Source organism: Bicyclus anynana, chromosome 23, assembly GCF_947172395.1.
Source record: "Bicyclus anynana chromosome 23, ilBicAnyn1.1, whole genome shotgun sequence".
Taxonomy (NCBI): domain Eukaryota; kingdom Metazoa; phylum Arthropoda; class Insecta; order Lepidoptera; family Nymphalidae; genus Bicyclus; species Bicyclus anynana.
Window position 1 is genome coordinate 11,595,533 of NC_069105.1, and position 26,961 is coordinate 11,622,493.

Here is a 26,961-nt window from a genome sequence, read left to right on the forward strand (position 1 = left end):
CAATTTTCAAGTGAGGACTGAAGAGTGAAGTGAGGTGTTTCAATGTTGAAATTTGAGGAACTCTTTCATTTTGCAATCACGAGTACCTCAAACGAGGCGCCTCATGAGTGAGGGACTCATCTCTAAAACGTGAATCGTGATAAAAATTAAATATTTAAGACCAATGAAGGCCTATACTATTACGTTTATTCGCTGAACTTCTAAAACTTAAAAGAAACAGCTTCCGTATTATGGCACTATCAAAGAATGCGCGTTACGTATTATTTCTAGGCAGTTTTGTGGGGCTATTGGGTATAACTTTGTATCCTATCGCTGTAAGCCCTATGATGGATTCCACAGAATACAGTAAGATTATAACCTATACTTATTAATTTTATAGTCAAAACATCAGCAAATCTTTTCGAAATGAGCCAGTAGACATGAAAAATATCTTCTTTATATATATAAATGTGTAATGAAATTGGAGGATTGGCATACAGCAACTTTGCTGATAAAATTAAATATACCAACTGTCTTTTGCAGAAAAGCTACAAAAAGTCAATAGAAAAAATATTAGGCAAGAAGACATTCAACCAGGAAGTAAGTAAAGTAAATTGATTCTATAAACAATAAACTATTAATTTATAGAATCTCAGAAAACTAACATGACTTTTCTTGTTATAGATATGAAGGTTTGGTCAGACCCCTTTGATCGTAAAAAGCCAGAAGGAGAATAAAGAACCATTTTATTATGTAGTTTGTTATTGAAATAGAATATGGATTTATGTAAATATATTTAATTAAGTTATTATTTTGTAGTTTTTTTAAGATTGCAAATGTTCCTCTAATGTAGAGAATATATTTTTTATTATATTAGCAAAACTGCAGTTTTGAACTCAACACAAGATCATTATTATAGTTATTCTAAGAAGGCACTGTTTAGGTGATGGCTATAACTAACTAACAGTGAGTAAGTTAATTATTATTGACTCTAAAAAATAATAAGTTATCTTTACATCTATTAAAATATATAGTAGTTTTATTATAATATATAGTAGTTTATAGTAGTTTTAGTGCTTGTAAATGTAGCCTAATTAAAATAAATAAACTTTGACATTTAGAACAAAGACAAATTTTGTTTATCTTTGTTTTGTTGGATATCTCAAAAACTTCATTAATCAAGTCAAAAGTCAATGTCCAGTCCGCTAGATCAAGATTAAGTAGGCATTATTTATTTATTAATATATAAACTGTTGGTTAACAAGCCAGTGGACAACCTGTTGAAATTGAAAGTAAAATTTGCTGCCACAGCCAATATAAGAAAAATAAGAGAGGACAGTGGATGCATTCTAGCTTATAAGATATTGTTTACAAATTGTAGCTGTGTGTACAAGGATGAAAGATTAGATAGGTTTAAAGTAAATAGTAAAAGATAATGCTGTAGATTTAAAAATATTTTTTTTATTGTGAAAATTGCAAATCTTAAATGGGTAGGTACATCTCCACAGTTACTAACACTTATACAAATTTAGTGGAGTATCAATCATTGTCACAATTTTTTTATAATAAAAAAATAAACTTAACTTTCATATTTACAGAATGTGCTTTGTAGCCAAATTTCCTAAACATTACAATTCTAAAAATGGAATCTTAGATACACTATAGTCGTACAGATAATAAAAATTATGTGTGTATTAGTAAATTATGACTTGTACTCGTACATGTTGTAAATAGAATCAAAGATAAATTTAACTTTGAATTTTTTAATTAGGCAAAGATTCAACATTATACAGCATTATAAAAAAAAACCGTTTTTTTAAATATAAATGACAGTTATTATAAATCTGTTTTAATTATCTTTACAAATAGTGTTGCTATCATTCTCATAATTAAAAAAAAAGCTGAACCACATATTTTTCTCGTATCATTCTAGCATTCAATGTATAAAAACTATATCACTAATACATATATTTACATTGTTATATAGACAATTAAAATTGCTTAAATGGGGTTAATATATTAATTAAACAACACCTTGATTCCTCTCTTTATTCAATCAGTTCCAAAATTTAACTAAAATATTAAAACATAACACATAAAAATATTGTATTTTTTTATAATATATCATGAAGACTGACTGCTTATACACGAAACTATATTAATTAAATTTTATCCAAAGACAATTAATAAATGAACAAAATGTTCCATTTTTAAGCTATTAGTCCAATGAGATTAAAAGCATTCAAATTACTGTTTGCCTGTAAAAATTTTGTCAACTGGCAATTGCTGTGATTTTAAATTTATGGCCATACAAACAAAAATGACGTATGACAATATTTTGTTTTTGAATCTTAAATCATAACCACATAGGTAGTTAATTTTTTTTTGTAATATTATATCTTAGGATGGCGAAAATCGGTTCTAAACAAATCCAGAACAAAATTGACAGTTCCGCTGTTATCCATAATAGGGATGAGAAGCTTTGAGAAAAGATAGCACTTTCTTGGACCTAGACAAATCAGTCCAGGATTTATGCATAACCGAGTTAGCACCGTATTTTGTATACAACCAAAGCTGAGCAAATGCAAAAGGTACACATTTAGATATTGAGCTAAAAAAATCGCACCTTCAATAAAAAATAAAATTACAAAATGATTTTATTTATAACAACATTAATTATAACTATGCAGCTCATAAATTGCAGATTCATAAAAATTATTTGAATATTCATAAAGCATTAAATAATATTTTGATTAAGTATATTAATATTACAGTAGTTATTTTTATCGCGAACACGAGACAACACAAATATATATTATAATATATTATATATCATACCTAATAATTATTATTTATTATATACATTGCGCGTTTACGACTAATTTTATGTAAAATAAACAATTATAATCACTCTGTGATAGTTTTTCTACATTTAATTGAATGAAAGTGTCTCGTAAAAGGTGTAGTGATAAAAAGTAAGCAATACCTTATTATTTATTAAAGAATAACTTTTCCATGATTTAATATTTAGGGTTTTTTCACAAAGGCACAGTTCAAAATTATTCAAATTGGTTCTAAGTGAAAATTTCACTGAAACTGATATACTTTTCACAGATTTGTGAAAATTTTAAATTAACAATTGTTCTATATTGCTATTCTCAATGAATGACATTTTGTTTCACTCCCAAACGTAGATCCTACAATATTCAATTGTAATTGTTGTATTTTATCTTGACTTCTTCCTTTTTGCAACGAAGGCCTATGGTTTAGACGCTGACCATTTTTAATCGATAATAATTGAACATAGAATACATTAGCAAAATAAATTAACTATTATAATAAATAGTTGATTTATTTTGCAATAGTAACTATGTACTTTCGAAAAGTAATGCCTACTTCCATTAAAACATTTAAATGGTATTGATATTTAAAAATTATATGTAGGTATTTACCGTTAAAATAATTTGTACACAATAACGAACATAATTTACGTAAATATACAAAAAAGCTACTTTTTAATAATCCAAAAATTACATTATTTTAAAAAATGCAGTTTAGTGCCCTCTTTTAAATATTTATTGATATTCCATGTATTTAATGTATTTAGTATTACTGAAATAATCAAACCTATTCTGAATTACTAAAATTATAAACTTATAGAAAATTTGTATTTCTAAAACTTGTTTTGTATTCCAGGAGTATTTGCCCTCAGATACTAAAAATGTACAAATTTGCACTTTTAATTTTAAATAACATTTTTTTTTAGTTATTAAGGTTATACAATGCATTTTCGTTGCTCAAATATAATAAAAATATTTCTGTACCTCAGACATACACTCAATTGTTTTATATTATATTATGAAATTATGAAATAAGTCATTCCGCCTGATTCTTTTGCACTTTGTCTATACAATAAGGTTATTTAGGGTAACATACAATTTAAACATTTATTTTGACCTTCTGCAAATAGATATATAAATATATAAATTATAGGTTAGGTAAAATTATTAACACCTCCAGCCATCAAGATATGAGGTGAGAAATATATAAAATAAATAAATAGAAGGTAGGTAGAAATATATAAAATATATGAGTTACTTCATAATTCTGAGGTACAGAGTTAGTTATACACATAAGTATGCCAGACTTACATTGGCAACCATTGCATAGGCATATTTCATTATCAATAAAATAAAGTCACAATTCGATATAATACCTTAAACATATACAAGATAGATTCAGGTAAAACTCAATTAAATTGACAGACCAGAAATTATTGTATTTTTTTTCTACAGTTCAGAATTTGAAAAACGCTAAATCGTTTAGGGGTAGGGTGGTAACTTTTTACGTCTTGACCGGTAGGGTAGTAACTAGTCACGGCTGAAGCCTGCCACCAGCCAAACCAATTTAGAAAACCTCAATCGGCCCAGCCGGGGTTCGAACCCGACCCGACTGCGCCACGGAGGCCGTCAAAATAATGCATTAAATCTATAAAAAATAAACAAGAGCTTTATGTGATTCCAACGATTTTCCCGCCAAACTCCTTAACAAAGTTTGTGGCACTATAATTTCTTTTATTTGTATACTAACCACAGACTGCTAAAAGGATTTGTGGCGCCCCCATCCAGGGCTTTATTCTGGTCAATCTATTACTGAATTAACGCCCATAGACAATGAAGAGATCAAACAAAAATTGTCAGTTTTAAAAGTAATGCTGTCCTTATTACAACATTCTGGTTGAAAAAGGACACCATTAATGTATTTCTGAATTGTGTACTAAACTAGCGCCTAAAAATTTTATATCATTTGGTTACAAAGCCAACATTTGATTATATTATCTACTTTTAAATTTACTTTTAGACCTTATTTTTCAAGGGTAATATAAATATTTTATATTTAAATATTGTATATACATACATATTTTCAAATGTATGCAGCTAACCCCCTCGAGATGCTCCTAGAAACTTTTTTTGAATTTTTTATTATTTTTCATCCTCTATAATATCAACTTGACATAATGGAGGATGGGTTAGCGACGTCAGGAGCGACGTTACGTTCAGTGTTTGCTAATTAATTGTCCATGACACAAAATAAGTGATTTTGCACTGAAAAGTAAATGAAAATCACGTATTGCATTCATGAATAGATAACACACAAGATCAAAAGTGTCCGATTTATTTTGTATTTTGACTTGAATATGAAATATGTAATAGCAAACATGCACATTGTGCCTGTATATTGTCTATGAATGAATACATTTCAGTGCAGGATTACGTTTTTCCCTTAATAGAAACTACTTTATAAACACACCCATGTGGAAGTGACAATTAAAAAAAATTACATATATACAAATTGACATAAATACTTATATTGCCCTTAAAATATCATTCATAAAACAGTAATGTCAGCGAATAATATAGCAAAAATACACCATACTCTTGGATGCTCTTAATATATAAATTACATAGTATTATCACTTTTAAATTCAGTTCTTAAACCTGTTTACACAATTATGATCTATCTCTCGAATATCTATTAAATTTAATTTTATAACAATTCAATGCAAAAATTCGTCATCGTCGCCTACCTGTAAACAAAAATGCATATAATTAATTGAAATATCAAGCGTATAAAGTAATGGTAAATCTAGGAAATAATATACTCTATGTCACTTGATTGAGTTTTTCTAACACAACACTTAAACTCTAAAAGATATAATGTATAACACCGAAATCACTAAATCCTAGGAGTTTAAAACATATGGGATGATTACTGTTTTTTAAATTTTACATAAATTAGGAGTATGCTATAATAAGTAGGGTCATTGTGGCTACAGTGGGTCATGTGGGAACACTTGGTCGGCAATATATTGGTAAAAAAGAGACGGTCTATAGTTGCGTCTCTTTCACATTATATTCGCGCTCCCACATGACTCACGCCAAGCTTGCCAGTGAATCGCTAGGAAGCGTTTTAAACGGTACAGGAATTAGTTTGTGTTTTGTGACTGCAAAAGTAAAAAAAATACGTAAGTTTTAATTTTGATTTCTTCCATAGTTATAAATGTTAGAAGTTAGTTAAAGTTTTTATGTTTTAAGTACTTATTAAGGTCTCATTTGATAGTAAATTGAGCTAACTTTCTCAGAGAAGTATTCTGTTATTGCGTCGTTAAATTAAAATGGCGTGGGTGGTACACAGTGAGTCGTTTCCAAAGTGGGCACAGTGAGTCGACCCACTGTGGACCTATTGAAATAATCTATATTCTATACTAATATTTTAAAGTGGAAAGATTTGTATTTTCGTAGGTAACAAATAAACTCACAAACTACTAGACCGATTTGAAAAATTCTTTCAATAGAAAGCTACATTATTAGGGAGTAAAATAGGCTTTATATTATAACCTTTTTCCTATGGGAATTAGAACTGCGAGGTTCTTCTATTTCTATATAATATTGGGATCGATGGCTTAACGTGCTCTCCAGGGCAAAGGACGTAACACCACCAACTTAACATCTACATATTGTAAGTTTATTTTACAGAATGCCAAAGAAACGCCCGTTATGTAGGAAAATAGGTAATCATACCGAAGAAGATATGAAAAAAGCTCTTCAAGATGTCAAATCAGGGAAAAAATACTTGCTGTTGCTAGAGAACAGAAAATTCCATTTTCGACGTTACAACATTATGCAGCCAAAGTTAAAGCATCACAAGTCCACAACCACAAGTCCTGAAAATGTGAGACTTGTACCAGAGTTAACAGAGTTTTCACGGATGAGCAAGAACAAGCATTAAAGGAGTATTATCAAAATTGCGCTCTTATGTTCTCAAATCGATATCCGTTAGTTGGTATTTGGAAAGGTTTTTATTTAATTTTATTATGTTTTGCTGATAATAATCTTATTACAAAAATCTCAATTGTGATTTATAGGTTAGGTAAAAAACGAAAGTGCTTTTAAATTGTTAAGTGGCTGAAGTAAAAAGTCTAGAAGCTAAGAATCATTTGTTTTATTTAAAATTTATAATGTGGTTTTATGTTGGTTATATTTGAATGAATGAATATTATTATTATATTTGTTTACTAGCGGACGCCCGCGACTACGTCTGCGTGAAACCCTACTACTACCGTACCCCTACCACTACCCTATCCTTACCCTACCACTACCCTAGCCCTACCCTAACCTTACACTAACCCTATGGTATGGACCATGCGACGGCGACGGTAGCTTAAAAAATGGAGTATCTTCTCCCGTTTTCTCAACATTTCCCTTCACTGCTCTGCTCCTATTGACGGTAGCGTGATAAAAAGTATACTTTAACCTGCCCAGGAGTATGAAGAATAATTGTACCAAGATTTGTTAAAATCCGTTGAGTAGTTTTTGTTTCTATAGCGAACATACCACGCGACGAAAGCTTGAAAAATTGAGTAACTTCTCCCGTTTTCCCAACATTTCCCTTCACTGCTCTGCTCCTATTGATCGTAGCGTGATGAAAAGTATACTATAACCTGCCCAGGAGTATGAAGAATAATTGTACCAAGTTTCGTTAAAATCCGTCGTGTAGTTTTTGTTTCTATAAAGAACATACAGACAGACAGACAGACAGACAGACAGACAAAAATTTTACTGATTGCATTTTTGGCATCAGTATCGACTACTAATCACCCCCTGATAGTTATTTTGGAAATATATTTCATGTACAGAATTGACCTCTCTACAGATTTATTATAAGTATAGATAAAGAAGAAGAACTTCATTTACTTTGACATTTTACATATGAAGACTTTTGGTTGACTAGTTCAGAATACTACATTTAAAAAAATCTGTTTGTCATAATATTAAAGGATTAATAATATGTTAAACAAAGTCTAAATACAGTTTTTATACATAGATAAAAAATATTACCTTTTATTTTAGGTTAAACACCCAACTGACCCACTGTGACCTGAAAACTGACTCACTGTATACACTATATAGGACACAGTGGATCAAAAGCCATTTTTTAAAAAAATATATATTTTTCAAAAACTATTAAGTATAATACATATATTTGTATACCGAAACGCAGCCAATTAGTCTACCTTTCTTCCACTAAAGTTTGACATCGATAGCTTTTATGGTTTTTGAGATATATGACTCGGAAAAAAGGGTGACCTACTGTTCCCACAATCACCCTAAAGCAATTTTGTAAAAGTAACAGGGTATCTTCGAACATTACTTTCGGAGCTACAGGGATTTAAAGAGTCAGATTTGCGGCGCTGCCGCGGATCCCTGAATAACGCCCCATACGAATTAATGACGTCGTAGGTACATAATGATCGTTAGATTTGTAACTTTGTTATTTGTCCGTTTATGTTTATAGTTTTTATATTAAAAAAGTCACATTTAATGTAATGAAGCTAAAACTGTATGAATTTTCATCGAATTACGATAAAAGATTTTTTTAATAGATTTTGAAAGTTTATCTTATTTATTTTGCAAATATCCAGTCAATCTTTGCTTTTTATGTATAAATTAGTTAACATTGACCTTATTTATTCGAATGTATCATAAAAATCAATATATTCAAACCTAGTCATCAACCCTAATATTGTGACGATCGCGTAACCGTAAACGCGAATTTCTATGGAATTGAAACAGTTGTGCAGTAGTGCCACAAGATGGCGCTGTTTCAATTCCTTAGAAATTTGCGGCTACGCGATCATCACAGTATGAAAACATTGAAAACTCCCACTAGGCACTCAGAACTGTTCTGTCATAATCACAAAATGTCAAGTACATAATATGTATGATAGTTTAGACTTAGCAAGCAAATGCCAATACGCATTGGGCCAGCGTGGTGGACTATTGGCCTAACTCCTCTCATTCTGAGAGGAGACTCGAGCTCAGCAGTGAGCTGAATATGGGTTGATGACGAAGCAAATGCCGGTAGATTAAAACTAATATTATAAATTAACTTACCTGTAAGAAGTATTCAAAATCGCTACGATGGCAGTTCCCTTCGGCAGAAAATGTGAATTTGTGAAATGTTCCGTCTTCACATATAACTGGAATAAAAATATTAAATTTAGAAAACTTTAAAACTTATTCATTATTTACACGCACTAAAGTAGGTATACTGGCATAGTCCAACGAATCGCACGGCAGAAAAATGGAGCTGAGCGAGTAACAGTTTTAGACGCCAATAAACTGTTCTTAGCTACTAGAAAGGGAAACTTAACATTTTTCTGTTAATAATGTTAATGATGAAATAAACAATAAATATAGTCATCATCATAAATGTCCACTGCAGGATATATTTGTTTATATTGCTCTATTTTTAGTCTAAAAACACAATCCTGAGCCGCCTGCATCCAGTAGGTATACTTCCTGCGACTCGTTTGAATTCTTGGGTCTACTTTGTTAAAGGCCAATAAACAACGCGCTATTGCAATACATTGGCATGTTTATCTGATTCATTGCTCACCATTGCCACTTTATTATTATGCGGCTCTTCTCATTTCTGATGTTATCACCGCAGAAATACTTTAATCGTAGCTTGCGCCATCGTCAGTTTCGTGACTCAGAGCTTTCTTATCAGGAGCACAGTTACGTTAACTGTTATTAGGAAAAATATTTTTTTGTTGCCCTTGTGCGACAATCGCCTGTCCAGCTGCAATCTACTGTTGTTGCGTGTCGCACAGCGCGCAAAGCGGCGGCGTGGTCGGTAAAGGCGCATAGCTGCGGCCTCACGTGCAGCGTGCCCGTGTGCGACACTCGCCTGACCAGCTGCACTCTACAGTTGTTGCGTGTCGCACTCACCGACGGCGCTGGCGTCGTCGCTGAAGGCGCACAGCGCGCGCAGCGGCGGCGCGACGGGCGCGGCGCACACATGCGCGTAGCTGCCGCGCGCGAGCCACACGTGCTGCGTGCCCGTGTGCGACACTCGCCTGACCAGCTGCAGTCTACAGTTGTTGCGTGTCGCACTCACCGACGGCGCTGGCGGCGTCGCTGAAGGAGCACAGCGCGCGCAGCGGCGGCGCGACGGGCGCGGCGCACACATGCGCGTAGCTGCCGCGCGCGAGCCACACGTGCTGCGTGCCCGTGTGCGACACTCGCCTGACCAGCTGCAGTCTACAGTTGTTGCGTGTCGCACTCACCGACGGCGCTGGCGTCGTCGCTGAAGGCGCACAGCGCGCGCAGAGGCGGCGCGGCGGGCGCGGCGCACACGTGCGCGGCGCACACGTGCGCGTAGCTGCCGCGCGCGAGCCACACGTGCACTGTGCCCGTGTGCGACACTCGCCTGACCAGCTGCAGTCTACAGTTGTTGCGTGTCGCACTCACCGACGGCGCTGGCGTCGTCGCTGAAGGCGCACAGCGCGCGCAGCGGCGGCGCGGCGGGCGCGGCGCACACGTGCGCGTAGCTGCCGCGCGCGAGCCACACGTGCACTGTGCCCGTGTGCGACACTCGCCTGACCAGCTACACTCTACCGTTATTGCGTGTCACACTCACCGACGGCGCTGGCGTCGTCGCTGAAGGCGCACAGCGCGCGCAGCGGCGGCGCAGCGGGCGCGGCGCACACGTGCGCGTAGCTGCCGCGCGCGAGCCACACGTGCAGCGTGCCCTTGTCCGACACGCAGCACACCAGCGAGCCTGACCAGTTGAACTTTATACTGCAATACGGTACACGATGATCATGCAATGGTAGAGAATACGCCCCGCCTCACCGACCGCTCTACAAAGGGTATACAGCTATACAGGGTGCCATATATTTCCCATAACACTAGGGTTACATTCTTTAAGGAAAAATAATTAAAAATGTCTTAGGAACATGTGCTGTAAAATGAATATTTTCGGAGTAAAAAATATTTCTTTTGTAAATAGATCTTAAATTGTGTACTCTAAATCGCATTATTAAATTATGACCTAGCTTAGCTAAATTATTCATTGATAAATATCATGAAATAGCTTACTAGTGAAGTGCGAAGTGCCAGTTGCAATATCTCGTCGTTATTAACAGTCTTACCACCTTGAAGTTATGGGAAATACTCCCGGTCACCCTATATATCGAAGGAGAATTTCTAGGATGCGAGTGGCAAATGTCAAGAATTCATATACAATAACCTCAAAGCAATTATCTTTGATTGTAACATTTTATGACCATTCGCTCCTCACGCTTTAATATTGAGGTTAAATCTCTTATGAAGATTTTCTCGATTGCCAAAGGCAAAAATTCATGTTCGATAACTGTCAGACTAATTCTCGTCCGTGGTTACTTGCATAATTGTAACATAATATTGTCATCCATTAGGCGATATTCACCAAAATAAGATTAATCGAATATTCCTCACTATAAAATGTTGATGCTAAGCTTACGTGACATTAGCTTCAACATTTAGAAGGGTTCCTCGAATGCAAATGGCCAGAATTCGTATGTCATTACTCTCCATGCAATTCTCGTCCACGGATATTTACGTCCTCAACTAAAATGTTTACACTGAAGTCACGATCTCGTAACTCAATATACGCAAATGTTTGGCTTGTTCGTTTTGGTATGATATAAATTATAGAAATTATTATAAAATATTATAGTAGTAACTTCTCGCGTTTTGCCAACATTTTCCTTCACTGCTCTGCTCCTGTTGATCATAGCATGATGCAAAGTATACTATAACCTGCCCAGGAGTATGACGAATAATTGTATTAAGTTTCGTTAAAATCCGTCGAGTAGTTTTTGTTTCTATAACGAACACACTGACAGAGAGATTTTGCATAGCATTTTTGGCATCAGTATCAATCACTAACACTAACCTTATAATTATTTTGGAAATATATTTCATGTACAGAATTGACTTTTCTACAGATTTATTATAAGTAAAGATAGATAGATAGACCATTGTTAAAAATAAAAAAAAATAAAGTCTTACCAATAAACATCCGCGTAGTCGGATCCTCGTCTGAGCTCATGCAGCATGTGTTTGGTGGTGGTGTCCCACAGGCGGATGATGGTGCCGCGCTCCGAGGCGGTGGCCAGCTTAGCACCGTTCGCGGACAGGCTGATGCAGACCAGGTCAGTCTGGTGGCAGCCCACCACCGCAGGGGAACTGGACGCGGCACCCTTCACTGCCCGGGACACGTCCTGGAATTTAAATTGGGTAATGTGTCTTCACTGTCTGGGACACGTCCTGGAATTCAAACTGGGTAATTGATCTTCACTGTCTGGGACACGTCCTGGAATTCAAACTGGGTAATGTCTTCACTGCCCAGGACAAGTCGTGGAATTCAATTTAGTTATTGGGTAATGTATCTTCTATGTATCTTCGCTTTGATCAGTCCATTATAAATAAAAGAACTCAAAGTGCAGCATTCCCTATGGTCATGTCTAAAACTGTATTTGCAGCGACCCAATATAAAAAGCAATCTTGTATGTTATACAATAAAATAAATAAACAGTTAAATGTATATCCACTAAATTTGTATGATTGTAGAAATAGGGTGAGTGAATTTTTGAAAGGGCTTGACTATGATCAAAGCGAAGATCTCCTAAAGATTGTTAAATAAATTAAAATAAAACAAGGGGAAGGAATGCCACACACACACACACGCAAACACACACACACACACACACACACTCTCACACACAACTACACGCACGCACGCACTCACACACACTTATGTACTCCATTTTCAATTCATTTTCTTTTGATGTGTTTTTTCCTTATAAAGTATAATAATATATTAATTACTAGCGAGAGCGAGACCTTCAGACACAGGTTTTCACTTAAAAGAAGGTCTCAGCCCTACTATGTAATGTAATGTTTATAAAACGAATAAAATTCATTTTCATTTTCAAATTCATTTTCATTTCAAATCTTCACTGCCCAGGACAAGTCATGGAAATCAAATTGGTTATTGGATAATGTGTCTTCACTGTCTGGAACACATCCTGGAACTCAAATTAGGTAATGTGTCTTCATTGTCTGGGACACATTCTGGAATTCAAATTGGGTGATGTGTCTTCACTGTCTGGGACACATAGTGAAATTTAAATTGGTTATTGGGTAATGTGTCTTCACTGTCTGGGACACATCCTTTAATACAAATTGGTTATTGGGTAATGTGTCTTCACTGCACAGGAAAAGTCATGGAATTCAAATTGGTTATTGGGTAATGTGTCTTCACTGCCCAGGAAAAGTCATGGAATTCAATTTGGTTATTGGGTAATGTGTCTTCACTGCCCAGGACAAGTCATGGAATTCAAATTGATTATTGGGTAATGTGTCTTCACTGCCCAGGAAAAGTTATGGAATTCAATTTGGTTATTGGGTAATGTGTCTTCACTGCCCAGGAAAAGTCATGGAATTCAAATTGGTTATTGGGTAATGTGTCTTCACTGCCCAGGAAAAGTCATAGAATTCAATTTGGTTATTGGGTAGTGTGTCTTCACTGCCCATGACAAGTTGTGGAATTCAATTTAGTTATTGGGTAGTGTGTCTTCACTGCCCATGACAAGTCGTGGAATTCAATTTAGTTATTGGGTAGTGTGTCTTCACTGCCCATGACAAGTCGTGGAATTCAATTTAGTTATTGGGTAGTGTGTCTTCACTGCAGCGGACCAGTCATGGAATTCAAATTGGTTATTGGGTAATGTGTCTTCACTGCCCAGGAAAAGTCATGAAATTCAAATTGGTTATTGGGTAGTGTGTCTTCACTGCAGCGGACCAGTCATGGAATTCAAATTGGTTATTGGGTAATGTGTCTTCACTGCCCCCGCCCGCCTATCCCAAATAACCCATAAAGAATTACACAACAAGAAATGTGGACGACTCGAACGCCACGAGCACGCTAAAGCCGACCGGACCCGTTCCCGCCAACTAATCGCTAACCCTCTCTAAATCCTTACTTTTTACGAAACAAGTCACGCCACCTAGCGTCAGCACGAGCCAACACGAGATCGAACGACGTCATATCCGTCCCAGACTACTATTTTCAACAATATCAAATACCCAATTATGATTATTAACACCAACCGTACTCGAGGTACTCACCAGCAGCTGTAGGGAGCCTTTGCGATGCGCAGGCGCCGCTAGCAGCTGCAGCGCGTTGGGGTCGGTCGCGAGCGCACACAGCGGCCGCGCAGTAGCCGGCGTACGCAACAAGGCCACGCGCGCCAACGACGGCAGTGACAGCACTTGTATCGACGACGTCAGCACTACTGCTACTCTAGAAATTAAAAAAAACTCGTAAAACTAAAAGTGTAAACTCCGCGCCACGAAGTGCCGTAGACTCAGACCAAGTATTGTATAGGACCTGCTTCGCTAGACGTTACTTTTCTGTCAAAGTATGTGATTAACGATCTAATGCGATTATAAAATCTGTCTCTTTAGTATCGATGTTTCATATGTTAGGTTTCCGTAGAATTATATGTCTACTAATTAACTGTTATATGTACTTTCAATTTTAAAAGTGTTCTTTTTGATTCTTATTTAATAAAAAGATGGTCAATTGATGTCGACCAATCAGGGAGCTCGAGCAAACGCAGACGTCGACCAATCACGGCCGACCAACTGGGGGAAAAGGTCGGTAGGGGGGGTACGACGACTGCGGTCGAGCCGGGCATTCAGTCTTGAGATTTTGGAGTGATTACTAAAAAGTGTTATTAAGTTAAGAAAAGTGAATAAATAGTGAATTTGTTATTGTGCACTACGACGTTTTACTTCCACACTGGCCTGAACCTTACAGTTCATAAGTGGGATAATCAAGGAAATTTACATTTTCTTGCTACGTCCACACGCTCGGAAAAACGTAAGTACTTACATTCTAAATTAAAACTTAAAAATAAAAGGATTGTCTACCTAAGCAAAATAATAAACTAAGTGTAACTCGAAGGTAATGAATCCAATGCAATAGTATGAAAAATAAGGCTTTCAAAAGAGGAAATTTATAGTCAATTCAATGTTAGTTGTGGTCAACAATGAACGTTATTTAAACAAATAATTTATAAATACCGTGTAAATACGTACAATGTCAAGTTGTGTATTCAAAAAGTGAGATATACATAAGTGTATAATGGAATTAAAAACAGATTGTGCATGTGTTCACTCAGTGTTGTAGTATTAATCGGATCACTTTTTGCGGTGATTTTGTAGGGTCTATAGTATAAAATTATCATTGAATGAATCACAAAAATAAATTAAACTCGATTTGGTGTTAATGAGATCCTTTTTTTTTATTTATTTATTTATATATTTTTCTTTCTTTTGTGGATACTTTAGTTTTTTTTTTTTTTTATATTTTTTTTGTTTTATACATTATTTTTTTTTATTTTTTATTTATGGGATATTTCCTTTTCTGTTTACCTTTACTGTTTGAAAATAGGTGTCAGAACTTTTAAAATATTACGAATTTTATATTAAATATAAAATTCTAAGCTGTGTTCTTGAAAGTTTCAGATAATGGAAAATGATGAAAATGATACCGAGTATACCCAAGGTAAAGGGTCTAAAAGGAAAAAAGCTCCAGGTGGGGAGTTAAGGCAAAGGACAGAATCCCTAGGTGGAGGGATGATGTCAAGGAAGGATACCCTAGGTGATGGGTCATATATGCAAATAAGGGGTGAGGCCCCAGGTGGGGGGTCTCATCTAAGGAGGGGTGAGGCTCCAGGTGGGGGGTCTCATCTAAGGAGGGGTGAGGCTCCAGGTGGGGAGTCTCATCTAAGGAGGGGTGAGGCTCCAGGTGGGGAGTCTCATCTAAGGAGGGGTGAGGCTCCAGGTGGGGAGTCTCATCTAAGGAGGGGTGAGGCCCCAGGTGGGGGGTCTCATCTAAGGAACTCAATCCCAGGTGGGGGGTTGAGGTTACAGTTTAGAAAAGAACCGGAACGTGTAAGTGGAGGAGGAAATGTGGCTGATTCGGATACGGATAGTTGTGCAAGAGAGTCAAGGAAAGAATCTAGTAGAAGGTTAACTGATCAACCGCAACGTTTATATAAACGAAGCCGAACATTGCGGTCACAGGGACGGAAGAAGCACCATTCTGTGTCCTCCGATACTGAAGAGGAATTACATACGAACAGGAATAGAAAATCACGGTCAAAGCGACGTCACGCTGAAACTAAAAACAATGAAACAAGCGATTTTTTGAGTTCAGTCGGCGAGTCGCCGCCCCCAAAAAGGTCGAAAACGTCGAAACGTAAAGATGAAGATATGATGGATAAATTTTTAGCTATTTTAGAAAAAGTTAAGAGTTCGGATAAACCTCAAATAACGTTTAACACGAATGTAGTACCGGAGTTCGACCCTTTGTCGAAAGACCAATCTATTTTAACATGGATCAATAAAGTGGAGGAGTGTGCCGAAATATATGGTTGGGAAGAAAGGGAAATCATACACTACTCATTGCCTAAATTAACCGGCGTAGCCAGAACATGGTATCAGGGTTTAACTTCGATACTACATACGTGGCCGGAATGGAAAAAGAAATTAATAGAATCTTTCCCATGTAAAGAGGATTATGCCGAGCTCTTAACCGAAATGTTGTCTAAAAGGGTAAAATATGGTGAGTCGTTAGAACATTATTACTACGCAAAGGTCAATTTGCTAAATAGGTGCAAAATATCCGGAAAACAGGCAGTAGATTGTCTGTTACATGGTGTAGAGGATCGAGCTATAAAAGTAGGCGCACAAGCAGCTCAATTTCGGGAACCAGAACAGGTACTTAAATATTTTAAAACCGTTAAATTAGGTATAAGCAGGGATCATGACAACATGCGGAAAGGTAGATACGCAGTAAACACAAATGAAGCAGATTCTTCTAAATCAGGTAATTCTTTAAATCAGTTAATTCGGTGTTTTAATTGTAACGAATTTGGACATCCAAGCTTCAAGTGTGATAAAGCTTCATCATCGGGTAAATGCCATAATTGCGACGAGGTAGGTCACCGCAGCTTTAAGTGCGAAAAACCTCCCTCCAGGTGCACGACGTGCAATCGATTTGGTCACCTTACTTCAAACTGTTACAAGAACGTGGGAAGATCGACAATTGAGACTAAGACTACGGCTACTTCGGGTAACGATCTTAATCACAAGCAGATCTCAGAAGTGATGACTGAAGATGTTGGAATTAATAAATACGTCATGGACATCACTGTCAACGGATCTACGGTGAGTAGCCATATAGACATGGGTAGTCAGTGTTCACTTATTAGGGAAAGTGAGGTCAAATGCTTAAATCTCCAAATGACACCGCGGGATAAATTACCCACCCTTAGGGGTATAGGAGGCAACCTAGTTAGCCCTCTTGGAGTAGTGGTCGCCACGGTTGAAGTTCAAGGCGTAGCCTCGACAATAGATCTTTATGTTGTAGAGAATTATGTACTAATGCACCCTGTTCTTTTAGGCCATTCCTTCACTGAAAGACCAGACATCTTGATAATTAAGACCCCAGAGGAAATTAAATTTCAAAGGATCGTCCCAAATAAAAATTCGTTAGTGGCTAATCATGATTGTGAAATCCCTAGCAATACAATGCGCGCAGTGCAAATTTCCACTGGTTGTCCTATGCTAGATTGTGTAGTATATGTAAAAGGTACGTTATGCGGCCCAGACGGTAAAGAGTATTTACTAAGAGAGTTATTTACTCCCGGGACAGTACGAAATCAAGCTTGGTCGTGGGGCTATTCTTATTCATAATATTACACCACCTAAACCCTTAAGTATCGTTGCAGGCACGCTTTTGACTAGATCTGTAGAACAAAACAAGGTTTCAGCAGATAATATTAAAAATTCATTCAGTGTTGTTTTCGATAAAACAACAATGGATACCTCTGTGACTTATAATCCAAAGTTAGATTTAGACAGCGGCAAGCTTTGAAAGAGTTATTGGCGAGATTTAGTGACTGTTTTTCTAGTGGATTACATGATTTGGGTTTTACAAAGGTACATGAAATGACCATAGAAGTAACTGATGGCGATCCCGTCGTATATCGCCCTTATCGTATGTCGCAGGCTGAAAGACTAATGGTAAGTAATATGATTAAGGAAATGTTAGACAACCAAATAGTAAGAGTCGTCATCGCCGTATGCAAGCCCTATCATCATAGTACAGAAGAAAACAGGTGATAAACGTTTATGCGTTGACTATAGGGCTTTGAATAGAAAAACAAAAAAAGATCACTATCCGATGCCTCGAGTAGAAGACCAGTTGGACCTATTGGCAGAGGAACATATATAAGATACTGTTGGAAGCCAAAATTAAGTATGTCATTGTTTACATGGACGATATATTGATTCCAACAAAGAACTTCGAGGAAGGTTTACAGAGACTGGAAGAAGTATTACAGCTGTTAAAACAAGATAGGGGAACGAGCTTTACCAGCAAAACATTCCAGGACTTCGTTAAATCATACGGCATTAATCATATTAAAAATGCTGTTGCGACTCCTAGAGCAAACGGTCAAGTCGAAAGGTTCAACAGAACAATTTTAGACGCGCTAGCTACATGCAGTCATGGCGAAGACGAGAAATGCTGGGATGATCATGTTGAAGATATACCAGGTCGGTATAAACACAACTAAAAACAAAACCACACAAAAGAGCCTCTCTGAATTATTATTCGGCTTTAATGTAACCAGCAAGACAGAAGGTAAGTTAAGTGATATAATTAGCAATACAATTAATAGGATTCCGGTAGAAGAATTAGATGTGCTTAGGAAAGAGACAGGAGAGAAAATAAAAGAGCAACAGGTAAGAGACGCAGTTAACTACAATAAACATAGAAAGGCGGCAACACAATATGAAGAAGGTAATTTAGTTAGAGTCGAAAGGCAAGTACCTCACAATGATAACTCACAAAAACTTGTATCAAAATATCAAGGTCCCTACCGCATCATGGTAAAAATGCTCAATAACGACAGATTTCTGATTGAAGACACACCTTTGACACGAAAACATGGCCGGAAATACGAACCCGTCGTGTCTGTTGATAAAATCCAGCCATGGATGAATTACCGTAGAAATTATGAATCTGAATCTGAATCTAATACTGAAAAAGAAGATTAATGTAAATGTCTGGTTGTGTCTTCGAACAGAAATTACTTAATATTATAAACCATTATACATTATGTTAAACTTAACAAGCGTAATTATAAGTATTTATGTTTCTCATTAATTTTATTTGCTTATTCATTTTTGATACTAATAAAAGATTGATTAAGAAATGTATTTATTCACTTAATTATTTTTTTTTAGCTATAATATTCATTAATTAGGACTTACAAGATGATAAATGTAATTTCAAAACTTTATTCGACGAATGCATTAATTTTATTCGCGTAGTTTAATTTCTTGATTATTGTTAAAAATCACCTATGAATTAAATAAAAAAAAAATTATAAAGAAAAAAATGTTATTTATATATATTTATATACATACACACTTTATTTTGTAACTTAAGTGTAACTTACAAATAAGTATTAGTGATTATATTGAAATTAATGTATTAAAACCAAGCGAAGGGACTCGCTTAAGGTAGGATGGCCGAGCTGTTAGGTTTCCGTAGAATTATATGTCTACTAATTAACTGTTATATGTACTTTCAATTTTAAAAGTGTTCTTTTTGATTCTTATTTAATAAAAAGATGGTCAATTGATGTCGACCAATCAGGGAGCTCGAGCAAACGCAGACGTCGACCAATCACGGCCGACCAACTGGGGGAAAAGGTCGGTAGGGGGGGTACGACGACTGCGGTCGAGCCGGGCATTCAGTCTTGAGATTTTGGAGTGATTACTAAAAAGTGTTATTAAGTTAAGAAAAGTGAATAAATAGTGAATTTGTTATTGTGCACTACGACGTTTTACTTCCACACTGGCCTGAACCTTACACATAGTTGTAATGGTGTTCGTCGGTTAAAGAGCCCCGTATAAATACCTTTTTGTAGTTGAATGGTGTTAAAAAACGGGCAAAAGCTTCTAGTTTAGTTTTGAGATATATACCAAATCTAAGCTCGTTTTCCTCAGAAAATGACAGACAATTTTGTTCGTGAATTTGGGTGCGATACTGGTCCCTCTTTCATTGGTCTGAGGCCGTAGACGTTGCGATGTCTTAATTGAGCTCATTGTCATTTAGTAATGGCGGTCTTATTGTCATTTGTGTAAGGCTCTGTCAATTTTAGTTCAGGTTCTAGCAACGGGACTTTGTGGTGCACAGTCTACTGTAGGCCACACGATTGAAGTAAAACTTCTTTCAAAAATAAAAAATAAAGCGCCATCTTTGAGCTTCAATCATAACTGCATCTCAATAGGTTCTTGAACTAAAAGGGATTGTTTCAAAGTTCTCTAAGAACCCCATCTACTGGTAGTTTAAAATAACCAACACTCTTTCATTATGCCTGTAGATGGCAGGGTAGCACGCATCGCACGATTACAATTTTCGTAACACATTTACCAACTTACTCCTCAAAACAAGCGTGCGCAAGAAGTTTTACTTGTAAAACAAAAGCGGATTTGCAAGCGTGATATAAGATACTAGCGGACGTCCGTGACTTTGTCCGCGTGAAATTCAGTTTTTCACAAATCCCGCGGGAACCTTGGATTTTTCTGGATAAATTGTCTTTATGTTAATCTAGGATGTTATTATATTTTGATTTTAAATTTTTAGCCAAATCAGTTTGGTAGTTTTGCGTGAAAGAGTAACAAACATTTACGAGTATGGCATTGCTATTTGAATGCCGTGACAACTTTACCCCATTGGCACAGCACAGTTACGCAAGCAACCAATAGACCATCGGCGACAAACAGACAATTAAGCCGCATATAATAAATATATTCACTTCTGAATTTTGTTACAAACTTTCTGATTTCATAAAGCTAATACCTAATAGCTACTAACATAAAAAAACATATATAGGATATTGTTTATCCTAGAAAACTATAGCATCTAGGGCATCGTTTATTATATTCTGCTGTACGAAGTTCACAGCATAATTTTAGGCCATCTATAACAGTCCTTTTTGACGAATAAGTCGTGACATAATTGTAGATATATAACGCAATGAAAGAAAACAAGTAATTAAACAATATGTAAACCGTACATAATGTAGATAATAAGCATGAAATATTAAAATATCGTGTATTTGAAGTGTTGCGTCGCTATTGGTTCAAGTGTTGCCTTCAATTATCAATCTCATTTGATGGTAAGTGACGATAAAGGAACAATAAAAGTTCTTGTAAAAACTAAGGTTGCTTGGCATATACCGCTACTAAGCGATAAGAGCATCTTTATTCACACTCATCAGCACAATCAAATTTCTCCTTATAGGAGACGGGATATGGTAATTAGACCCACCATGCTGCTTAATTAAAATGATCGAGATGGACGGCTTAACATGCTTCCAGAGGCACGGGTGTAACCATCGATATAAATCGTTAGATGGGCCCCTCCATACTAAAGAACGCACAATTTTATGTCATTACCCAAAAACGTACACACACTTCTTATCTTAGTAGGTACGTAACAAGCGCATGCTGTGATTGTACGTGGACTTAAATACAGGAAAGATTTACTGTTTTTTTTTTATTTTAATCCCTTGATTATTTATGCCTTTGTGTTCATTTTGGAAGTGTAAAAACACAAGTCACAACATGCGAAATTTTAGATTAAAGAAATGTGGTTTAGACCAACGAGGTACCTAAACCGCAAAAATATACGGCAGATTTAAAGGCAATAACATTTTTAATAGATATTTATATAAATATAGACTACTCTTCAAATTGATAAGATAAACTCAACCTTAACCCACTAACCCACTGAATTTAATTTAATTACATCCGTATCAGGCCTCAGTAAGGTACATTGAAAACTATGTAGGAAATGAAAAAGATGCACGCAATTTTTATACTTACCCTGGTGTATTATACATACGAACAGGGTGCTAAGATATGGCGTGGCCAAGGTTTATAAGTAAGGTAGGCATTATACCTTCAAATTGCACGAATTTGAACTTTTAATACTGACAGGTTTACAAATGTTTACAGCCCGCATTAGATTGAATTCAAATGTTCCTAAGAGTAAGTAAGTAACGGACGCCCGCGAATTCGTTCGCGTGTAAATCGATGTAAACTTTCAACCCCTATTTCACCCCCTTAAGGCTATTTGCATTTTCGCATGTGTTATGTATCATAAATAGTTCAGTGGGTAATCATTTTACAAAACTTAAAACATTTATATTTAAAAAAACTTCAACCCCTTATTACCCTTTTAGGGGTAGAATTTTGAAAAATCTTGAAATTTTTTGTAGTATTTTTTTGGTTGTACAGATAACAATTTTTACAATTATATTAATTGACAAATGAAAGACTTTCCATAAACATTTTCAACCCCTGTTTTACCTCCTTCGGATCTAATTTTGGCGACTAAATGTACCCTATAACCTCTTACATATTATGGACTCAAATCGTGCCAAATTTCATTTAAATTCATTCAGTAGTTTCAGACAGACAAAAAATAATAAAAATATATTTTTGGCTTCAGTATTGATTCTACGAGTACATTGTCCTCCAACTAAAATTTTCAAAATATCTACAATGTACGGAATTTGACCTGTTACAGTTTTATTATAAGTAACGAGTTGATATGGCCATTATAATGATTATGCACACAAGTCAAGAATAAATTTTTGCTGTTAATATACAAGCCTTTGTATGGGGTATTTATTAACATAATACTATTGTGATGAATTCACTTGCTGTGTCACCTGTGTCAACATTCTTCCGGTATTAGGTAACTACAAAGACGTCTTAGCAACTATCATTTTTAAAAAATCGTAACTTGCTCGTCACTTGTTAGCCCAATTTCGTCTACAAAACTATGACGTCATAACGCAGTCAGTATACAAAATAACTCAGAAAGAAAGGAATATAATGAAGAGATCCGCAGAAGTACCAAAGTTACCGACAATGCTCAACGAGTCGCGAAGCTGAAGTGGCAATGGGCGGGGCATACAGTTTAAGAGTCATTGAACGTAAATAACTCATGGGGCTGGAATCGTGACCCCGCTCCAGAAAGCGTAGTGTTGGTTTATCTCACACTACATGTACCGAGGATATCAACCAGGTTGTAGGGACCCGCTGGATACAGGCTGATCCAAACCGTGTTGTTTGCAAGAAAGCAAGTGAACGGTGCGTACGCTGGTAATACTATCTTATTCGAAATCTATCACAAAAAGCTATACTACTAATAAAAATAATTGTTTTGTTTGTCTTTCCTAGCCCTTTGCGCTCGTATTGGTAACTTGTAGAACCCTCTGGACAACATCATTAGACTGCATGGCCAAATCGCGCACAACACAAGCAACCACTTGGACGATGCCACGGGAATTTGAACTACGCATGTTTACTCTTTCACAAACTTTACCTCTATATTAGTATAGGTGTGTGGAACTGAACTCACTTATCGTTCCGTGCCCTAAGCGCTCGTATCGGCTTGTGCCTCTTAGCGGACGGCGCGCGCATACTAAGAGTATGAGTATGAGGACTAAGTGGGTTCACACCTTAATAAACTTCACCTCTATCATCATCATGACCAATAGCCAATAGATGTCCCCTGTAGGACACAGGCCCTTTGTTTTAGGTAAAAAAAAACAAAGGGCCTATTTTTTTTTTAAGGTAAAATAACATTTGAGTGTTTCTTTCATAATGAATGTGTGGAAATTAACTCACTTGACTTTCCGTGCCCTCAGCGCTCGTATCGGCGACTTGAAGAGCACCTCTGAACAACATCATCAGACTACATGGCCACATCGCGGACATCACAAGCAATCTGTTAGAGAATACCACGGTAGTGGGGACAACGCGGGTAGTTCTCACAAACTCTACTTCTATAATATTAGTATAGACGTGTGGAACTGAACTCACTTGTCTTTCCGTGCCCTCAGCGCTCGTATCGGCGACTTGAAGAGCACCTCTGAACAACATCATCAGACTACATGGCCACATCGCGGACATCACAAGCAATCTGTTAGAGAATACCACAGTAGTGGGGACAACGCGGGTAGTTCTCACAAACTCTACTTCTATAATATTAGTATAGATGTGTGGAACTGAACTCACTTGTCTTTCCGTGCCCTCAGCGCTCGTATCGGCGACTTGAACAGCACCTCTGCGCGGAAGGCGCGCTGCTGGTCGTCTAACAGCATCACACTGCATGGCCGCCTCGCACGCACAACCAGCAACCAGTTGGAGCGGAACACCATCTCACATAGCGTCACTTCTCCCAGCTCCTCTTTGCCTGTGATAAAGAAGAAATGCAGTAATTCTCCCAGGAAACGAAACTTTTTAAACATGTTAAACAGGACCCTATTACTAAGAATCTACAGTCAGTCCATTCAAACATCCTTCTGTCACCAGAGTGCATCTCATGAACCGTAATAGTCCGACAGTTAAAATTTACGCAGATCATATGTATTTATGAACAACACACTAAAATAAATATTTGAAGTGGCTCGCACACAACTAACATGATTCTTTTTGCCTTCATGCGTGATTGACTCGTATCTGCAGCCAATTCACATCAACTGCTGGGCATAGGTTTTTTGCATGGACTTGTCTTCTAAACAAAACAATCCTGAGCCACCAACATCCAGTGGCTCCCTGCAACCTGCTTGATGTCCACGATCATCTAGTGGGGGGTCGACACAGTTGGCTAGTTATTAGATATTATAATTATTATTACTGTTTAGATTTTACTTACTGTAATGCGCCTTCTCAACCAGCGGATCCACATTGTAGACTCGCAGGCCTGATGTTAAGCAGCAAGTGAAGCAGCCTGGCAAAAATCATTATTATTTACTATTTAATTTTATAAAAGTCTTTATTTATTTCATACAAATTAGTTATACAATTTTTTAATTGATTTTTTTTTTTATATTACGTTTGTATGAATCCCATTGTCTTGGGTATAGGCCTCCTCTAGCTTTTTATAAATTTTTTATATTATTCATAATCTATATAAAAATGATGTATGAAATGTGTTGCTAAGCACTAATCTCGAGAATGGCTGAACCAATTTGGCTAATTCTTTTTTAGAATATTCCTTGAAGTATGACAATGGTTTTTACGGAGATTTTGTTAGTGTAGGGGTAGGATGGGAGTAGGGAAGGGTAGGGGTAGGGTGGATTAGGGATGGGTAGGGTTAGAGAAGAAGCGCACAACAGTCAATGCAAAGCTTGACCAGGTCTGCTAGTGTCATTATAACAATTTAGTCTGTACAATATAGGTTTGAGCTTTATTAAGTTAGTTTATCCTAATATAGAAAGAAGAAAGAAAGAAAAAAGTATTTATTTCAACATTATGACACTCATATCACAATATCTCCAATACACCAGGACAATACCCTGGCATGTGTGGCATAACCCTGAAAATGACCCCCGCAAAAATGCTACATGACTTTTTAAATTATCCATACAATGATTAACTCAATAGCACATCATTGTTCATTCTAAAGAAATACTTCATATTTAGGCAGTAAATAATAATTTATTACTGCAAGTTCAATTTTACTACAAATATTATTAAACTGTCTGAACTTTTAAGTTTCTTGCATGTCTGATTGGATAATCAGGCTACTCTAGGCTAGGCTTTGGAACGGCTGAACCAATTTAAATGGGCCTTTCACTCGACAATAGAGGATGTTAATGAATGGACTCCTTTACCAATTAAAATGGGACTTTTCCTGGATTATGATGGTTATTAAGCAACACTAAGGCTACTTTTTATTTCAGAAAATCCTTTGCTCCATTGGGATTTGTGGAAAACTTAATTTTACAATTTGTAACTTAAAGTTGCAGTTGTGTGCTAGTTCACATTAAACTATTAGCAGCATTATTTTTTAAAACAAAAATATATTAACCATTTATTATGGATGTGGAATATAATACTTTCCGTCCATTAATTAAGCCAGAAACATGTTTTAGACGGTGATTTATTTACTTACAATGAGTAGTAAAGTAATTAGTCAGATTTCAGTCTACCCCTTTACTAGCTAACTAGGCTTAATTTTAAAAAGTTAACTGATTACCAGTTTTAAAAATCATATAATGTTAACTATACATATAACATGGTAACTACAAAAAAGGTAACTAACAGTAACAATAGCTACATTCTTCTAACTGTACCACAAAGTGTGAATAAATTTTACACGTTTGTGATTATTTCTATGACTCATTACAGTTACATAGATGGTGACGATAATAAAAAAACAATATAATAACGTACGGCTAATGAATATTGTGTGTTAAAGGTAGAATAATTTCTTTGTTGGAGAAGGAATATGTTGCGAGCGTGTTTATTTATTCTGTGGTACAGTGAATAGTCAAACAATAGCGTGTACGTGAAATATGGACTGCGTGGGTGCTTTACTATAAATATAAACAACACGTGGAGGTCTCGCTCGTGCCTTCAGTATCGAAACAAAGTAGCCACAGGTCGGGACAAACATACAACGAACCTACGTTGTACATATCGCACAACACGCTTAAAGCACGTTTAGGTCACCAAATTCATGAATAACCAAGCAGAGAGAACAAAGAACTCGGTATAGGAAGTACCTTGGTCCTGGTTAAAACCCAAGCTCGTGATCCCGCTGCTCCTCCGGCGCGCCATGTTCTATCACCGACCAAATTTATCATAAACATTGAGCAGTCTTTTTATCAATTGTCTCAGTGGACATTTTCACACTTAAAATTTAAATACGCACATTTGTTATTTACGTTACATGTTCCCAGTGTGTGATACACAGCTGATTTGATGACATTTGAAAACTGTGACTGATGACATTTGACAGCATAGTATGAATTGCCCCTCGTAAAAATGTTGCTAGTAAAATCAAAGGTGCTTTGACACGATACATGTAGCTCTGAACATTGGACATTTGGTTTTGTGAAAATCACATAAATTTATTGCAACAAAATAAGTAATATTGGTACTTAGTTATATAGAATCCGTGCTACATGAAATGTGT

General features: G+C 36.3%; 2 protein-coding genes across 3 annotated transcripts; one reads left to right on the forward strand and one right to left on the reverse strand.

The window, feature by feature from the left end:
• Positions 1-790, forward strand: LOC112056786 (small integral membrane protein 20). Its single transcript, XM_024097264.2, has 3 exons — positions 1-345; positions 523-579; positions 664-790. The coding sequence occupies exons 1-3, from the start codon at positions 231-233 to the stop codon at positions 714-716; spliced, it is 225 nt and encodes a 74-aa protein (XP_023953032.2). The 5' UTR covers positions 1-230; the 3' UTR covers positions 717-790.
• Positions 791-1,420: 630 nt separating this feature from the next.
• Positions 1,421-26,764, reverse strand: LOC112056804 (WD repeat domain phosphoinositide-interacting protein 4). 2 transcript variants are annotated; one of them, XR_008252013.1, is made up of 8 exons: positions 26,549-26,764; positions 24,694-24,768; positions 24,054-24,231; positions 14,001-14,175; positions 11,880-12,091; positions 10,465-10,605; positions 8,934-9,019; positions 1,421-5,566 (listed from the first exon to the last, which is right to left on the reverse strand). XR_008252013.1 is itself a non-coding variant. In XM_052888589.1 (8 exons), the coding sequence occupies exons 1-8, from the start codon at positions 26,601-26,603 to the stop codon at positions 5,537-5,539; spliced, it is 972 nt and encodes a 323-aa protein (XP_052744549.1). In that variant the 5' UTR covers positions 26,604-26,764; the 3' UTR covers positions 1,421-5,536. The 2 variants fall into 2 exon arrangements, 1 of the variants encoding a protein (XP_052744549.1); XM_052888589.1 differs by having other exon boundaries at positions 10,465-10,625.
• Between the last annotated feature and the right edge of the window lie 197 nt (positions 26,765-26,961).

What these genes read in the sequence shown, in the direction of transcription:
- LOC112056786 (XM_024097264.2), top strand. Translation starts at nt 231, where the DNA reads ATGGCACTATCAAAGAATGCGCGTTACGTATTATTTCTAGGCAGTTTT. An exon ending in GATGGATTCCACAGAATACA is followed by an intron (nt 346 to 522) that starts GTAAGATTATAA and finishes TGTCTTTTGCAG; the next exon opens with AAAAGCTACAAAAAGTCAAT. An exon ending in AGAAGACATTCAACCAGGAA is followed by an intron (nt 580 to 663) that starts GTAAGTAAAGTA and finishes TTCTTGTTATAG; the next exon opens with ATATGAAGGTTTGGTCAGAC.
- LOC112056804 (XM_052888589.1), bottom strand. Translation starts at nt 26,603, where the DNA reads ATGGCGCGCCGGAGGAGCAGCGGGATCACGAGCTTGGGTTTTAACCAG. An exon ending in GGGTTTTAACCAGGACCAAG is followed by an intron (nt 24,769 to 26,548) that starts GTACTTCCTATA and finishes GATTTTTGCCAG; the next exon opens with GCTGCTTCACTTGCTGCTTA. An exon ending in GGTTGAGAAGGCGCATTACA is followed by an intron (nt 24,232 to 24,693) that starts GTAAGTAAAATC and finishes TCTTTATCACAG; the next exon opens with GCAAAGAGGAGCTGGGAGAA.